At 68.0% G+C, this 17,294-nt stretch overlaps 3 protein-coding genes across 3 annotated transcripts; 2 read left to right on the top strand and 1 right to left on the bottom strand.

The window, feature by feature from the left end:
- Positions 1–424: 424 nt before the first annotated feature.
- On the top strand, positions 425–640 carry EMIHUDRAFT_48778 (hypothetical protein; the record flags this gene model as incomplete). Its single annotated transcript, XM_005792356.1, has 1 exon — positions 425–640. A coding segment is annotated over one exon (216 nt), but the record flags the coding sequence as incomplete, so codon positions are not given.
- Positions 641–12,960: 12,320 nt separating this feature from the next.
- Positions 12,961–13,777, top strand: EMIHUDRAFT_439780 (hypothetical protein). The gene has a single exon (XM_005792355.1). It carries the CDS (start codon positions 12,983–12,985, stop codon positions 13,301–13,303), a length of 321 nt encoding a protein of 106 aa, XP_005792412.1. The 5' UTR covers positions 12,961–12,982; the 3' UTR covers positions 13,304–13,777.
- Positions 13,778–14,264: 487 nt separating this feature from the next.
- EMIHUDRAFT_108742 (hypothetical protein) lies at positions 14,265–16,303 on the bottom strand (the record flags this gene model as incomplete). The annotated part of the gene is made up of 2 exons (XM_005792354.1): positions 14,265–15,436; positions 15,625–16,303. 2 exons carry the CDS (start codon positions 16,301–16,303, stop codon positions 14,265–14,267), a joined length of 1,851 nt encoding a protein of 616 aa, XP_005792411.1.
- Positions 16,304–17,294: the final 991 nt, after the last annotated feature.

The raw sequence follows: 17,294 nt of genomic DNA, 5'->3' as shown, positions 1-17,294 counted from the left end.
AGAAGCGCACCCAGCGGGCCGGATGATCGGGAAGAGCCCTAGCGCACGCGCCCCTTCTTTTTGTTGTGCTGTGAGAGAGGCTTGGTCTTAAGAATTCTTTTTGTTGTTGTTGTGTTGGCACTCGTCCAAGTTGAGAGCTCTCTTTGCGACGTCGAACGCGCTCCAGGCCGACGTGGACGAGCTACGCCGTCGCCTCGCCGCGAATCGCAGAGAGCAGGCGCTGCTGCGCAGCGAGGAGGCCACGCTCGCGCAAGAGCTTGCCGAGCGGGAAGCAACACTCGCAACAGCAGCCTCCGCCGCACCGCCCGCCACGGCACCGCCCGCCGCTGCCCCATCGACCTCATCCGCCGCCTCATCGTCGGCCTCGGGCAGCGGCGAGGGCTCTTGGGCCGGCGCCCATCCGTGGGACGGCGATGTTGCCCGCCTGCTAAAGTCTCGCTTCGGACACACTTCCTTCCGGCCTCTGCAGAGGGAGGTCGTGAACGCGTGCCTTGCTGGCCGCGACGTGTTTGCCATCCTGCCGACGGGCGGAGGCAAGTCGCTCACCTTTCAGCTGCCTCCACTGCTCGAGCCGTCCGGCGTCACCCTCGTCGTGTCGCCTCTCGTCTCGCTGATGCAGGACCAGGTGCGCTCGCTCCGCCGCCTCTCGCTGCGGGCGGAGCTCCTCGCCGAGGGAGCCGTCGAGCGGGCTCAGGCCAGCGCCATCCTCGCAGCGCTGGCCGACGCCGCCGGCTCGGGGCTGCGCTTCCTCTACGTCACGCCCGAGAGGGTGGCAAAGTCCAAGCTGCTGCTCGCAAAGCTGCAGACGTGCTACGCCGCGGGCAGGCTGCAGCGCGTCGTCGTCGACGAGGCGCACTGCTGCGCGGCGGGGCACGACTTCCGACCCGACTACCTCTCCCTCTCCACGCTCCGCGCCTCCTTCCCAAACGTCCCCATCCTCGCGCTGACCGCCACCGCGTCTGCCGCCGTCGTGTCCGACGTCTCCGCCACGCTCGGCCTCGCGGCGAGCGCAGTCCACTTCCGCGGCCACTTCGACCGACCCAATATGCGGCTGGAGGTGCGGCAGAAGCGCTCGCCCGCGGAGCAGCTCGACGAGATGGCCGCCGTCGCCACCGCGCGCCACGCCGGCCGACCCGGCATCGTGTACGCGCTCTCGCGCGCCGACGCCGAGAGGGTGGCGGGCGGGCTGAGCGAGAGAGGCGTGCCGAGACCTTTCCGAGACCTTTCCGAGACCTCTCCGAGGCCGCTTGTAGGCGGGCTGAGCGAGAGAGGCGTGCGGGCGGCGGCGTACCACGCGGGGCTCGAGGCGGCGGCGCGGCAGGCGGTGCAGCGGGCGTGGGAGGAGGGGGCGCTGCAGGTGGTCGTCGCGACCGTGGCCTTCGGGCTCGGGATTGACAAGCCGGACGTCCGCTTCGTGCTGCACCACACCGTCTCGAAGTCGCTCGAGGCGTACTACCAGGAGGCGGGCCGCGCCGGCCGCGACGGGCGCCCGTCGGACGTCATTGCGTGGTGGCGGCCCGCGGATTTGTACCGCCTCTCCTCGATGGCGGCAGAGGCGAGGGACCGCCGCGCCGCCATGGCGCAGCTCACGGCGGCGGGCCCCTCAACAAGGCGAGGATCCCATACCCACCCAGTACCCGAACCCAGCTAGGCGCAGCTCACGGCGGCGGGCCTCTACTGCGAGGACGTGAGCTGCTGCCGCAGGGAGCGCCTCGCGTCGCTCTTCGGCCAGCCGCTGCACCCGACGAACCGCGCGACCGGCGCCGCGTGCTGCGACGTGTGTGCCCTCGCCGCGGCTTCTCCCGCCGCCGATCCCGCCGCCGATCCCGCCGCCGATCCCGCCACCGCCACCGCCACCGCCACCGCCACCGGTGCCGAGGTCGGTCTCGCGGCTGCAGCAGCGGCCTACGTGTCGGTGCCCGTCGGCGGCGCGGCGCGCGCGGTGCTTCGACTGGTGAGCGAGCTCAACGACCGTGCCGCCAGCGTCGAGGGCGAGGGCGGCGCGGCGCCGGCCAAGCTGACGGCCCTCAAGCTGGTCGGCGAGGCGGCCAAGCTGCGGTTCGAGGAGCTCCGTGAGGCGCCGAACGCGGAGTGGCGGCGCTGGCTGCTCGAGAAGCTCGTCGTGCGGCTCGTGCTCGACGGCTCGCTCGGCCTCCACTTTGCGTACTCGGCCTACTCGATCAACGCCTACCTCGTGCTCGCGCCCACCCTCGCCGCGCAGCTGCGCCGCGGCGCCGAGCCCGCTCCGCTCTCCGCCCTCCCCGCCGCGCTCGAGCTCGACGCGGCGACGGCCGCGCAGCTGCCGCGCCTCGCGCGGGCAGGCGGAGGCGCCTCGAGCCCCACCACGAAGCGATCGCGCCCTCCCGCCGGCGCGTCGAGCAAGCGGGCTCGCAGCAAGCCAGCCCGCCGCCCGCCGCCGCCCGATGCGGACAGCGACTTTGAGGGCGGCGAGGCTGCGGCGCCCGCTGCGACGGGCGAGGTAGTCGTGCTCGACGACGACGATGATTCGGACTGAGTCGGCCGCGGGTCGATTGCGCTGTGCTAGCTGGACCTCTGGACTGAGTACCCACGTGCCGTCTCTCGTGGCCTCCAGTTACGGAGTGCTGACCACACTCCATCCATGTACGTCTCTGGAGTCTGGTGGTTGAAGGAACGGTACCTCCCCGTGTGTGTGTGTGCAGTTCATTTTATTCTACACACATCTTTGCGCGGTCCATCATTTTACATACATTTAAACGCGCCACAACACTGTTCACGGGACACTAGAGCCCTGGTTCACTTAGAGAAAATTTGCTTCGCGCCGACACTGTGCGAGCCCGCAGCGTGCACTCAGCCCGTCCCAAGGGTCCCTGTCGCGGCCTGTGACTGTGCCCGGGTGTGCGGCAGCCATGGCAAGCGCTACGAGCTGCTGCGACCGCCCACTCTTGCATCGGCGGCACTCCTCGCCGATGACCCAGCCGAGCGAGCGTCGGCGGCGGGTTGGAAAGGTGGGTGCTTGGCACAGCGGTTCGCCGCGACGACGTATGAGTCTCGCACAACACCCTGGGTACAGAGGGCGCTGGCTTTGTCGCCGGCTCGCTCGATGGTTGCTGCCAGACCGCCCACAGCCAAGCTGCAGCGTGTTGCGTGCTCTGCCTCTTCTTTGCGCCTCGCCTGCTGATGTGTCGTCGACGCCTATTCCGGGCATGTTGTGTGGTGCTGCGCTGCTCGCTCTCCCTCGGCGACAAGGGCGATAACGGGCGCCACCAGACCAACTCTTCCAGATTGGTGGGATTCGGGTTTGTGCTGGTCTGCCCGCTGGCGTGGACCTCCACTCGGCTCACCCAGACCGACCTGGCGGCTGCGGGCGCGCACTGTTGCGGCCATGTCTGCGGCTTTGTGCCGAGTCTGAGCCTTCTATTCTTCACCCGCACTCAAAGGACGTCCCCCACCTGACCTCCTTGAGACCTTCGGTCTCACCTCACAAACTTCACAAGCCTCAAGCGTGACCCCTGCCTGCCAGTCGTGCCAGACCACCAGAGAAGAGAGAATGAGCAGTGCTGAGCGTTCGTGGCTACGAATTTTGTTTTTGTAGCGTGTGCCTTCTCGGCGGAAGAAAGAAATCGCGCCCGCTGCGTTTGTCGCTGTTGCCACGAGTTGCTGTGCGACAGGTAGACCGGAGAGCGACGGTCTTCATGTCGCGTGCTGCACGCAATAGCAGCGTGTCCGAGGCGTCGGAGCTCTCGCAGGCGCCGCCTCTGCGGCGCCGGGCTGCTCTTCGCTCCTCCAGCGGCAAGGGCAACACAGCTGGCGACGGACCGGCTGGAGCAAACAGCGGGAGACAGCAGGCGGCGCTGGCTGGCTCGAGACCTGCGCAGCGAAGCCGTTCGCGTCAGCGCCCCGCTGGCACTGCCGGCGTGTCCGAAAGCCCCGACGCTCTCATCCGCGCGTGCCAGAGGCAGACCCGCTCGCTGCGGCGGGACCGCTCGATCGAGCACCGCGACGCCGCCAGGCAGGCACAGCAGGCTGGGGCGGTGCGGCGATCAGCCAGCGCGAGGCGGCCAAAGCCCGCGAGGCGGTCCGGCACCGAAGAGACGGAGGCAGCGGCCAGCGCGTCGGTGCCCGAGCGGGATTCGGTGGCGCCGCCGCGTCGGCAGACTCGCTCTCTCGCCGCCGCCGCCACCTCTACAGCAGCGGGAGATGCCGACGCAAGGCGAGAGGCGGAGGCGGCGGCGCCAGCGCCGCGGGAGCCGGCTCCTGCGGCGGCACCCGCGGCGGCACCCGCGGCGCGGAGGACGGCGGTGTCGGCAGCTGCCGAGGCAGGTGGCGGTGCTAGGCGCAGGGTGGCGGCGGGTGGCGTTGGCGGCTCCTCTAGCCGGGCACGCTCGGCGCCGCCTGGCGGGCGGCGGCGCAACGACCCGCCACCGTCCGCGGCGCTGCTGGGCAAGAGGCGCACGCGGAGCGGCGTCGGGTCGCGGCCAGGGCAGGAGGTGGAGAGGCGGGAGGTGCCGGGGTACGACCGCTGCGAGCTCTCCGACGGCGACTACGACAGCGAGAAGGAGCAGATGGGGCGACCGCCCGCGCGGGCGGCCAAGGCGGCGACGGCCCGCTCGCGCAATGAGGCCGAGGAGGAGCAGCGCGAGGAGGAGGACCGTTTCTTGGCGATGTACGACGACAGGAGCGACGCGACGACGCCGAGCGAGGGTGCCTTCGGCGGCGGGCGAGCGGCGAGAGCGGCGAGAGCGGCGACACTTGACTTTCCTCTCACATGATGCGCCGCGACCCCTGTAGGTTCTCGCCGCCCTCGGGAGCGAGCAGCTCGCGCGACGCCGATGATGGCGAGAGCGCGAGTGAGAGCGAACCGCTTTACGCGGTGCGGAGGATCTTGGCGCTCAAGCGGGTGTGGGGCGGGAAGCTCGAGTACGAGATTGAGTGGGAGCCCGACCCGACGACAGACGAGACCTACGACTCCTCCTTCGAGCCCGAGGACAACCTCGCCTCCGCTCTCGTCGAAGAGTTTCGACAGCAGCACCCGCAGCTGATCGAGCAGGTAGTTCCTGCATTGCAATCGCCCGGCTGCAGTCGCCTGAGACAGCGAGTGTCCCGTTCCATGCTAGGCGCTTGGCGGCCGCGTCGACTCCGTCTGGCAAGTGCCGAACGGTGGTGCGGTGCCGCGCAAGCCTCGCTGCGTCGTGCCGACTAAGCTGAAGTGGGAGGCGGCGCAGGTGTGGTCGCCGACGTCCCACCGGGCCCTAATCGCCGTTGACGTTGTGTCGACGGGCGGCAAGTCTCCCTTCGCCGTCTCCCTCGCCATGGGCCGCGTCGACGAGGAGGGGCGCGTCAGCGACTCGTTCCACTCGTACGTCAAGGTGACGGCGTCGCCACCCGCAGGCGAGAGCTAGCGACGCACAAGCCACTCCCTCCCCGCCCTCGCTCGTCTGCCACTCCCTCGCCTGCCACCCCGAGCCGCCACCCCCGAGCCGCCACGCCGCCACCCCCACTCCCGCCCACCGCTCTCCCGCCTCCCCACCTCCTCTCTCGACCCGCTTCTCGCCCGCCCTACCAGCGCTCTCCCGCGCACTCCTAGCCCTCTCCCACCCTCTCTGCCCCTCCTCCTCGCCCACCTCCCCACCACCCGTTCGCACAAGCCGCTATCAAGCCTAACCAGTCAACGGCCCTCGTCTCCACAAGGCCTCACCGTCCACCAGCGCTCCTTCGACGACGTGCAGCGGGAGGCGTCGGAGGGCTTCGCGGCGGTAGGCGCGCGGGCGATCGAGTGGCTCGAAAGCGCGCTTAACGGCTGCGCCGACGTCGCCCTCGTCATTTGGGGCGGGACCAACGCGAAGGAGGGCCGCGCTTTCGAGGTGCTCCTCCTCGAGCTCGCGCGGCACAAGCTCGAGCTGCCGAGCGGCAGATCGTACGTCGGCGTCGACTTGTTGCACGCGGCGCGGGCTACGCAGTGCTACAGCAAGCTGGGCGCAGCCCAGTGGCCGCCGCGCGTCCCGCCCACCGCGAAGCAGCAACGCGGCGGCGTGCTGCTGGCGCTGCAGCACGCTGCCACGTACGAGCTGACCGTCAACTCGAGGCTGGGCGGCGGAGCAGCGGCGGCCGCCGCGCCGACGGGCGGGCAGCGGGTCCGGCGGCAGCGCCGCGGCGGCGGCGCGGACAGCAGCGGCCTGACTTGGGAGGCGGCCACTGTCGCGCTGGCGGCGCTCTGCGACCACCGGCCGCTCGCTGGGGCGACATGGCTAGGCGTCGTCGTCGCCGCGCTCGCGCCGAGGCTGCAGCGCAGCAGCAAGGAGGTCATCTTCTTCCTCAGCGATTGCCGGCGGTGGGCTGCCGCACACTCTGCGTACGAGGCGGAGGTGCGGGAGGACCCCGTGCCGGGCGGCTGGCGAGAGCCGGGCACAGCACGCGGCGGCGAGGCGCCGGCCGGCTACGCCGACGAGGACGCCCTGCGGGCCGCCTTTAAGGCTAGGCCAGGCTGCGCCCGGTTCGGTGGGCCGAGTGCAGATCTGCGCGCAGCCGCCGGCACGCTGGCCCAGCCGGGCAGGCTCGAGCTTGGACGGCTCACCAAGCTGACTGGGGTGCCGCCGCCGCGCATCCCGTCTGCGCTAGACTCAGACGACGAGGGAGAGGGGGAGGACAGGATTGATGATGTCATGGAGGAGAGCGGAGAGGAGGAGGGGGAAGAGGAGGCAGGGAGGGAGGAGCGCGATGCAGAGAGGAGTGCCGGGGGGTGCGGTGGGCAGCTGCCGTGCGAGCTCCCCTGGGAGCAGCTGGACAAGCGCGAGCAGGTGCAGGCAGCCCTGCTCGGTTTCGTCGACGCGTCATGGGACGGCGACGTGTGGGACGGCGTCCCGCACACCTGGAACGCTCTGCCGAGGGGAGAGCGGCGCGCCGCTGTGTCTCTCGGATTCGTCGAGGCGTCGTGGCACGGAGGCGGCGGCAACGCTGGCGGCTGCGGGCTCTGGCTGCGGGGTAGGCTCGTCGGGGTCGCCGCCTACCCCGAGGAGAAGGGGCGCTGCACGGACGTCGCGTTCTTGCTCGAGGGCACGCGTTACCGCGTGCTCTTCAGCGACGGGCAACACTCATGGCACCACGAGAACGAAATCATGAAGGTTTACAACGGTGCGCCACCCTCGCCTCTCGCCACCCCAGCACCCTCCCCACCACCCTCGCCACCGCTGTCCCCATCACCCCTCCTCCTCCGCCGCCCTCTCCGTGGCACACAGGTGAGGAGGAGGACGAGGACGAGGACGAGGACGAGGGCGAGGGTGCGCCGCCGCTCTCGCCTCTCGCCCCGACACCCTCCCCGTCATCCTTCCTGCCACCCTCGCCACCGCTGTCGCCACCGCCGTCGCCACCGCCGCCGCCCCCGCCCTCACCCCCGCCGCCCTCTCCGTGACGCACAGGTGAGGAGGACGAGGACGAGGACGAGGACGAGGACGAGGGCGAGGGTGCGCCGCCGCTGTCGCCTCTCGCCCCGACACCCTCCCCGTCATCCTTCCTGCCACCCTCGCCACCGCTGTCGCCACCGCCGTCGCCACCGCCGCCGCCCCCGCCCTCACCCCCGCCGCCCTCTCCGTGACGCACAGGTGAGGAGGACGAGGACGAGGACGAGGACGAGGACGAGGGCGAGGGTGCGCCGCCGCTGTCGCCTCTCGCCCCGACACCCTCCCCGTCATCCTTCCTGCCACCCTCGCCACCGCTGTCGCCACCGCCGTCGCCACCGCCGCCGCCCCCGCCCTCACCCCCGCCGCCCTCTCCGTGACGCACAGGTGAGGAGGACGAGGACGAGGACGAGGACGAGGACGAGGGCGAACGTGCGCCGCCGCTGTCGCCTCTCGCCCCGCCACCCTCCCCGTCACCCTCCCCGTCACCTTCGCCACCGCCGCCGCCACCGCCGCCGCCGACGCCCTCACCTCCGCCGCCCTCTCCGTGGCGCACAGGTGAGGAGGACGACGAGGAGGACGACGAGGAGGACGACGAGGGCGAGGGTGCGCCGCCGCTCTCGCCTCTCGCCGCCCCGCCACCCTCCCCGCCTCTCGACCCGCCACCCTCCCCGTCACCCTCCCCGCCACCCTCGCCACCGCTGTCGCCACCGCTGTCGCCACCGCCGCCGCCACCGCCGCCGCCGACGCCCTCACCTCCGCCGCCCTCTCCGTGGCGCACAGGTGAGGAGGAGGACGAGGACGAGGACGAGGACGAGGGCGAGGGCGAGGGCGAGGGTGCGCCACCGCTGTCGCCTCTCGCCCCGCCACCCTCCCCGCCACCCTCCCCGCCACCCTCGCCACCGCTGTCGCCACCGCCGTCGCCACCGCTGCCGCCGCCCTCACCTCCGCCGCCCTCTCCGTGGCACACAGGTGAGGACGAGGACGAGGACGAGGACGAGGACGAGGACGAGGGCGAGGGCGAGGGCGAGGGTGCGCCACCGCTGTCGCCTCTCGCCCCGCCACCCTCCCCGTCACCCTCCCCGCTACCCTCCCCACCACCCTCGCCGCCGCCGTCGCCACCGACGCCGCCGCCGCCGCCCTCACCTCCGCCGCCCTCTCCGTGGCACACAGATGAGGAGGACGAGGAGGGCGAGGAGGAGGACGAGGACGAGGGCGAGGGTGCGCCGCCGCTGTCGCCTCTCGCCCCGCCACCCTCCCCGTCACCCTCCCCGCCACCCTCGCCACCGCTGTCGCCACCGCTGTCGCCACCGCCGCCGCCACCGCCGCCGCCGACGCCCTCACCTCCGCCGCCCTCTCCGTGGCGCACAGGTGAGGACGAGGACGAGGACGAGGACGAGGACGAGGGCGAGGGCGAGGGCGAGGGTGCGCCACCGCTGTCGCCTCTCGCCCCGCCACCCTCCCCGCCACCCTCCCCGCCACCCTCGCCACCGCTGTCGCCACCGCCGTCGCCACTGTGCTGGCTGCCTGCTACTCTGTGAGGAGGTGGAGGGCTCGTCGCAGCAGACGCCGGGGGGGCACGCACGCTTCTATCTGCCTAGCGGCCTGCGTGTCCCGGAGCCACGGTTGGGCTGCGTCGTGTGCAAGGTCAACCTCTGCAAGAAGTGCAGGAGGCCTGTGGCCAAGGGAGGCTGGGACCATGTTGGCTACTGCCATGGCCAGCTCCCTCCAGTCTCTGGATGAGTGAGTGTGTGTGTGTGCGTGTGTGGGCCGGTTGAGAGCTGTCGTGTGAAGAGCCTCCCGGGGAGCTCGCTTGGACCGGGGTGCAGGTGGCTTCTATGAGCCACCTTACTGCTGTGTGAACCCAACAGCATCACATTCCACACACTGATGCCCCCTAGAGTAGTACTGGATGCCCTAGGGTGCACTCACATCTTGCGACTAAGGGGAGGGTCAGGCGTTCGGATGCTTAGCTCTGGGGCCTCCCCGGGGTGTTTAACCGTTGGTGACGGCGGCCTCCATGTGCCCCCATATCTCTCTGTATTTGCGCAAGCAGCCAATACAACACCCTCATACTCCCTAGGGTGGTCCTGGGCACTCTAGGGGAGCGCTAGAACACTTGGCGCCAAAGGGCGGGTTGGGGCGGGTTAAGTGAACGAGGGCAGCGCGCGCACACACACTCACACACTGCCCTGTTCACGCGCGCGCGAGACGTGCAGACAGGGTTGCCAGGTGAGAGCGAATGGCGCGGTTCACGCCTCGCACAACAGAGAGAGAGATGCGCTCTGCATGGTGGGACATAAAAGCTGAGCCCTGGCTGTCAGGCTGTCAGGTGCTGTCAGGTGATCTGTCGGGCTGTCGGGCAGCTGTCAGGCACTGTCAGGTGCCTCTGTCAGACCAGCTGTCGGGTGCTGTCAGTGCTGTCGGGTGCTGTCGGGTGCGTGTCTGACATCAGGGGATCTGTAGCTGTCGGGTGCTGTCGGAGCTGTCGGGTGTTGCTGTCAGACGCTGTCGGAGCTGTCAGAGCTGTCAGGCTGCTGCTGCTGTCAGACGTTGGGCTGTTGCTGTCAGGTGCTGTCAGGTGGTGCTGTCGGGGTGCTGTCAGGCTCTGACACACACCAGCCACACTTATGACATTATCAAGAGGAGACCAGCAGGACTCTGCTGCACATACTCTAGTCTCTACTCTGCCTCCGGTCCCACCATCTTCTTCATGGTGGATGTCACCATCTTCTTGTCTGCCGCACTGAGAGAATAGCAGAGAGGAAGGGGGGAGTGCTTCTTCAGGTACACCTTGCTGATGATCTGGTAGTTGCTGGTCCAGCGGAAGGCCTCCCCATCGTTGTCGCTCGTCAGCTTGTACTACTTGCACGCTCTGTTCTGGTAGCGCGGGCCGTCTGGGGGGTCCCGTCACCCTTCACCTCACGGTACCACCGGAGGATAAAGAGGCCCTTGGGGTCGTTGATGAAGACCCCGTTGCTGCGCTGACTCATCGAGAGCTGGCGCAGGTACTCTGCGCTCGAGCTGCCGGCGCGGCGCTAGGGTGCCCACAGGGCCCAAAAAAAGAAAGGAAAAAAGAAATGGGCCGCCCTCGATCGCAGCACTTCGTGTTGGCCAGTCGAGAAATTGAGAGTGTGACTAGGAGGGTGGGACGCTGGGGATTCTCAAAGGTATACCCTTGGAATGGCCGGATCCAGCCTTAAAAGTACGAGATCGCGCGCGCTTCGCGCGCTGCACCGCCTGTTCTCCGCGGCTGTGTGACGCGCGCGTGCCGTGTGCCAGAAGAGTTGGGCGCGCGCGGCGCGACGGCGCCCGCGAGGGAAGGCGCGGGTGCAGCGGCCGCCGGCGGCCGTACCGCCCGCCAGCCGGCGCAGCAGCGGCCAGCGCAGCGGCCGCCGGCGCAGCAGCCAGATCAGCCGATGCGCGCCTTGCGAGGCGAGTACTGCCGCCCGGCAGCCTTGAGGCGGCCGGGCGGCAGTACTCGTTCGAACTTTGCGAGCCGTGCGCGCGCCGAGGCGCGCGCGGCGCGCGCCCGCCCGGCTGCCAGTAGGAGGCGGCGCAATATGGCCATAGTACAGCCCTTGAGGAGGAGGAAGAGGCTGGCTGGCAGTGCTGTATGCCGCCGAGGGGCAGTTTTGGGGTGCTGTCACGGGCCCAGGGGGCTGCAGAAGGCGTCCGCAGCCGGGACAACCCGCCCCCCCAGCCGAGGCCGGTCGAAGCCCACTTGGTCACAGCCATGAGGAGTCCTCTTGGTGCTCCTGGCGGCCGTTGGAATGGCGAGCGCGCGCCGATGGGGGGGGGGGGGGGGGTCTTGCTTGCTCCACACCGAGCGCCATCGGTCCGGACCGGCGTGACCACCGAGGGGTGGCCTGCACAAGGTCTGAGCCGCGGGCGCTCGGCGCCAAGTGCAGTGTCACGCTCGCGCTCGCGCGTGACAAACCGGGGAACCCTCGTTTCCTATGTACTCGGTCCCCCAACGGAAGAGGCCTCGCTCCTATTGGAACTGGCCAACATCAGATTTGCCTCGTGCGTCCCTTTTTGAGTCGGAAAGCTATTTTCTTTTGGGTCCTGTGGGCACCCTAGCGGCGCGCGTCTACCGTGCCGTCGGCGACGGCCACCTGCTCGATGTTGCCAATGTCAAAGACCTTGGAGCTGTCCTCCATGGTGAAGAGCACCGCAACTGCGGAGAGAAGGAGAAGAGGGAGAGATGAGAATGCACGTCTTATGTGTGTGTGTGACAGGCGGCAAGGGCGTGGTCACCGTCATCATCATCCATGTAGAAGTCGAGCTCCTCATCCACATCCTCGCCTCGCTGCTGATGGGACTTGATGAGCCGCTTGACGTGGAAGCGGAGCTTGCGATCCTTTGACTCCTCCTGGATGGAGACGTTGAAATCTGCCAGCAGCTTACGGATCTCCTCAAAAAACTCTGCGCTGCTGCCCTCCTCGCCGCCGGTTGGAGGCGCCACGTTGGCCCCCGTCCGCATCAGCTGGTTCAGCACGGCCTCGGCATCTGCAGCATCCTGTGCGCCCATGGCGGTCAGCTCGGCCGGCTCAGCATCGGGTGTGCCGTTTGGATCATCCTCCTTCTCTCCCGGCTCCTCCAGCAACGCGCCACCCTGGACATAGGTGTCAGCCAGAGGAAAGTGCAAGCACGGCTGCTTGAAGAAGCCGGTCTGACTGTGCACAGAGGTTGGCGCGGACTCCACAGAATCGAAGGCGCGGACCACATACACATGTCTTTGCATGTAATAGTTTTGCTATACCCTCATGGGACACAAGAAAGAGGCTGCACGGCCTGAGTACGGTCTGTGCTGCTGTCGGGCTGGTCGGGCTGTCGGGCTGTCAGCGCTGCTGTCAGGCCGCTGTGTGCTGTCGGGCTGTCGGGCAGCTGTCAGGCTGTCACGTTAGGGCCTGACAGCGACGGGACGCCTCTGATGTCAGGCTCTGCTGTCAGGCTGTCAGAGACGTGCTGTCAGACTGTCGGAGAAAGTGCTGTCAGCGCTGTCAGGCTGTCGGGCACTGTCAGGCGCTGTCCGGGGTTTGCTGTCAGGCTGTCAGACCACGGCTCAGCATAAAAGAGAGCGAGTACTTGGGCGAGTAGGCCGTGCGGTCAACGCTGCCGCGCGCGACTTTGCGCGCGAGGCGGCGCAGCTTGAGAACGGCGGTGGGCGAGAAGCCGCCGCCGAACGTCTCGTGGAGCTGCAGGTTGAAGTTGTTGCGCTTGACAAAGATCGCGTCGTGGTAGAAACCGCGATGCGCCTTGACGTAGCCGTGGCCGGTCTTGTGGGAGAAGGGTTGGCCGGGCTGCCCGCGCGCGCCTTGCAGCCCATGTTTAGGCGGCGGGCCTTCTCTTCGGTGTTGCCGAAGGCGTAGTTGTTTGGTATGGGTGGGTGGGCGATGGGGGGCTCCCTGCAGTTGCTCAGCTCAGAGCACAGAGGAGCGGAGCGGACACACCTCGACTCAGACAGAGCGCAAATCATCGGGAGCGGCTGATATCTTCATGCAGCGTTGTTTTAATATGCTTATCAAATACCTGAAAAAGAAAAATCTTAGTGTCCGGGTCGTGTTCCAGCCTTGCTCTGGACATCAGATCGCGATGATTGTTATATGGCGGCCGATGCCGTCTGCTCACCCGTCCCCGGGTCTGCCCTGCTCTCGTCTGGCACTGCCGTCTGCTCCCCCGTCCCCGCGTCTGCCCTGCTCTCGTCTGGCACATCAGACTTGCTATCGCCTACCTCGCCTCGCTCTGTGACCTTCGGCGAGCCTCTGGAGACCGACATTGCCTCGGTCTGCACCTCGCGACACAGCGCCCTGGCGCGCCGCAGCTCTCTCTTTGCGGACTCTCTCGTCCAAGAGGAGATCAGCATCTCTTGCTCGAACGAATCCATCGTGGCGCGCGGTCGAAGCATGGCCACAGACTCGTCATAGCCGCGAGTCCGAAGTGCTCGATGGCTCGCGGCGAGGGCTCTGCCCTTGCCCGCGAGCGGAGCGCACCTCCTCGCTCGTGATGTTTTGTTCGCATGGGCAGCTCCTCCGCATGAGTACAAGCAGCATTCTGATGAGCACACATTGGGCGCGACTACTAGCTCCACTAGGCCTTGCCCGGCCTCGCGCCAATGTCAATTATGGATGTCATGCGACTCGCTTCTCGCCGTGGCAACGAGGCCGGCATGAGCGAGCTGAGAGGCCACGCTGGCGCGCTTCACCGCCGTGAGCTGGATCTGTCGGCAGGCGAGTGTCGCCCAGCTAGTCAATACATTCGTCGCGGGCAGCTCACGCGCCACAGAGTTGTGTCATCGGCGTTTTGGACGTGATGTGTTTCCGATACTCTACACGTGGTGTAATCGTGGTGTATGTGCCGGCTCGCGCCTAGCCTGGTGGCCAATAAGTAATTTACGATTCCGTCAAACACCTGCTGTTTTGGAGGCTATTCCGAGTAAGCGGTGTCGCGAGCGAGAAGTGTGAAGTGGTGACAGCTCTCAGCGCAGCGCTCAGAGATAGTTTAGAGTATACTGGATCAAAACGTCACGCTGCCTCCACCTGTTTTGTATTACAGACTCTACACGCTCTCCGTCGATGGAGGCTGGCACTGGACGCGCGGATGTGGGTCCGTGTGCGGCGAGATCTTTAGCGCAGCGTAGGCGCAGAGGATGAGTCTGTGCGTGCATCACCGCGCTGAGGGCCTGAGCGCGTAGGGCAGAGAGGTCCCGATCCGGGCAAATTTCTTCGCACTGTCCTCTCTCGTGTCTCGACTGCTTCCCTCTTTTACATACATAAATACACTCTTACTTACACCCCGATCCGGATTGGGCCCCCGGAATGGGGGGCACAAACGTGCAACATCGGAGCTTCGGAGAGCGACAGTGACAACTCAACACTACAGTGGAGACTATGGGCGAGGCGGCGCCACCGCGGCCACAGCGAGCTGCGACGCAAACTTACTCGGCGTGAGCTGCTGCCCCTGCCGCCCGTCGCGGCCGGGCGACTCGATCGACGCCTCGAGCCGGTACGCGGCGTGCGAGTAGTGCGCGAGGGCGCCGTCCATCACCAAGATGTCGTCGGCGTGAGGGAAGAGGTCCGGCCTCCGTCTGAACGGCAAGCTGCTCGGCGTGGCATGCAAATCGCCGGCCGAGTACGATCGTTCCGCCGGCCGCGCCTCGCTGCGCCGGCTGGTGGCCTGCGGGCTGCCGGCCGCGCCCGCCCTGCGGCAGAGGAGCCGGCCGCCGACGATGCCGACGGCGAGGCACGCAAACGCCGCGGCTTGCGCGAGCTGGACGCGGCGCCAACCGCCCGGGCCGGCGGCAGCGGCGTGGAGCCTCGGCTGAAGCGCAAAAGTGGCGGCGCTCGCGACCGACTGGGCGATGCCCGCGAGAAGCCCGTAGTACTCGAAGCCAAACGTGAAGGCGAGGAAGGCGTACATGTACGAGAAGGAGGCGGCGGTGAGCAGCAGGAACGCCGCGGCGCCCGCCGCAAACGCGCCGTAGTACAGGGCGAGCGCGTGGCCGGCGCCGGCGAGCAATGTGACCGCGAGCATCGGCTCGAAGCCGAGTCTGTCGATGCAGTAGCCGAGCGGTGCGTTGAGCAGCGCACCGAGGGGGGCAAGGGAGAGGAAGGTCGAGACGTACGAGGCGGCGAGTGCGGACGCCTCCTCGTCGCTGAGCAGCGGCTGCCGCTGCCGGATCGTCGCCTGCGCCTGCTCGCCCAAGCTGCCGAGGAAAGTTTGGTAGAAAAGCGCGCTCGTCGCGAACGACGCAGAAACCTCGGCGAACGGCGCAGAGAGCAGCTGCCTGCGGAGCGACGCTCCGATCAGCTCGCCTTGCGCACACCCTCTGCTGCCGCCACCGCCGCCGCTGCCGCCGCCCACCTTGCCGCCGTATCCCGCGCCGCCATTGCCCACCTTGCCGCCGCCTGTGGCCGCGTCGCCGTCCGTGTCCAACTCTGCGCGGAGATCGCACGCCGCACGGGCCGGGCCGAGGAGCGGCTCGCTCAGCTGTCCGGAGCGCAGGGCTGGCCTGTGAGAGGACCTCTTGCGCAGGATGAAGACCATCGGCCGCGCCGCGCCTGCAGACGGGCTCTAGGCACGTGTCAGGGAGGAGCAAGTCCCGAGGAGCGGGGCGTCGGGCTTCGCGCGGCGCCGCGGGAGATGGCGCGCACAGAGGCGGAAGCCCGACGAGCGGAGGACCGAGGAGAAGGCCGAGCCGGCGTCTCGGGCGGCGGAGTTGAGGCGACCTCGTTGTCCTCTGCGCCACCGCCTCCGCCGCCTCGAGACGCAAGCGACCGCCTCGCCGTGGCGCCGGCGCCGCCGTCGGCCACCCTGGCGTCAAAGGGCGAGTCGGGCATGGTGACTGCGCTGACGCAGGTGCAGGCGAGCGGGAGGAGCGAGTAGCCGAGGAAGGCGCGCTGCAGCGAGACCTCTTCCGCCGGTGAGCTGAGCCGCGCCAGAAGCTCAAACGTGACGAAGGAGGCGCCGATCGAGGCGGTGATGAGGTTCATAACCATGCCGCGCGCCGCAAACAGGTTCGCTGTGTGGAAGAGGCACAGCTGGCAGCCGGGCCCGCCGGCGCCGATTAGCAGCATCGAAGGCAGGACGTAGGCTGCGCCCGCGCCGCCAGGCAAGGAGGGCGAGAGGCCAAACAGGAGGAACCCGGCGCCGACGAGGCCGGTGCAGGCGCAGGAGCAGGCCCGCGGGCCGCACACGTCGAGCAGCGGTCCGGCGAGGAGGAGAGGCGCCAGCATGTTGACGGTGACGGCGAGCGTAAAGGCCCGCGAGACGGACTCGTCGCAGCTTCCGTCGAGCGAGAGGAGCAGAGGCCGCAGCGCTGCGAAGCCAAAGAGGAGGCCCGTGCAGGAGGCGTTCTGCACGCAGGCGGAAAGGAGGAGGAGCCACTTGCTTGAAAGACGGTAGGGCGCTGGAGCAGGTGGTGCCATCGTGGCCGTTTGATAGCTCCCGCGCGGCGAGAGCGTGAGCAGCAGCAACTGCGGGCAGAGACCTGGCAGAACGCAACGAGACGTGGCGGGAAGGCGGGATGCCTTAGCGTGAATTCACGGCTGTTGTCGGTGTAATCACCGGCCAGGAGCGGGAGCGCCAGAGAGAAGGCAAAAGGCATGACAAGCAAAGACTCTCTCTAACGCCGCGGTCAAAAGAGACCGACGGACCTTGAACTTCGGCGGACGCCGAAATTCACACAAGACTGTGAACACACCCACAGGACGCCGAGTACAAGACAATAGGAAGGGAGTGTACTCAGGCAGTCAGGGACGGATGAGTCAGAACATACTAAGAGCACCTAAAGGAGCAAGGCATAGCTGTGAAGTTCCACTGACAGACCCCCTCGTGCTACGTGCATTGGCCTGAAGCGTGAAGGTGCCCATCCGATACTCGGGGAAGCAGCGACAGCGGACAGGTCATAGTGCAAACAAAGGAGAGATGCACTTGCTCGCATTATAGTTGTATATACGGGCTCTGGGCTCCTCGGAGGCGGAGCAGGCCTCGCGGCAAGGCAGCGCTGGCGAAGCGAGGCGGCCGGCGCCGGCCCCCGCAGGCGGTTGCAGCGAGAGGAGCGAGGTAAAAGACACTGTTGAAAGGTTGGAGAGCAGCCTGCCGTCGAGCAGCGCGCCACGCAAGCCCGCTGCCGGTGACCCGATCGAGAGCTCGTTGTCATGCTAGTATCGTCAGCGCGCCATCGCGCCCGAGACGGCCCGCCCTGGCCCTGTCGGCCTTCCCAGACAGCTTGTCGAGGCTGTACAGAGTGCCGAGAGCATGCTGGGCAGGCTCCCGTCGAGCGACGAGCCATGCTGGCTCGTCGCGGGCCGCGAGCTCGAACCTCGAAGACCCGCGCGGAGCGTCGCCGAGCCTGGCGTGCCCGCCCGCACGCCCGCGGCCGCAGGCAAGGAAGGCGAGCTTCCTGGCGTCTATGCC

This window comes from Emiliania huxleyi (genome assembly GCF_000372725.1).
Source record: "Emiliania huxleyi CCMP1516 unplaced genomic scaffold EMIHUscaffold_108, whole genome shotgun sequence".
Classification (NCBI taxonomy): domain Eukaryota; phylum Haptophyta; order Isochrysidales; family Noelaerhabdaceae; genus Emiliania; species Emiliania huxleyi.
Note: the sequence above shows the minus strand (reverse complement) of the source record. Positions and strands in the feature narration are given on the sequence as shown.

Coding starts and splice junctions, on each gene's coding strand:
- EMIHUDRAFT_439780 (XM_005792355.1), top strand. CDS start 12,983: ATGGCGGCCGATGCCGTCTGCTCACCCGTCCCCGGGTCTGCCCTGCTC.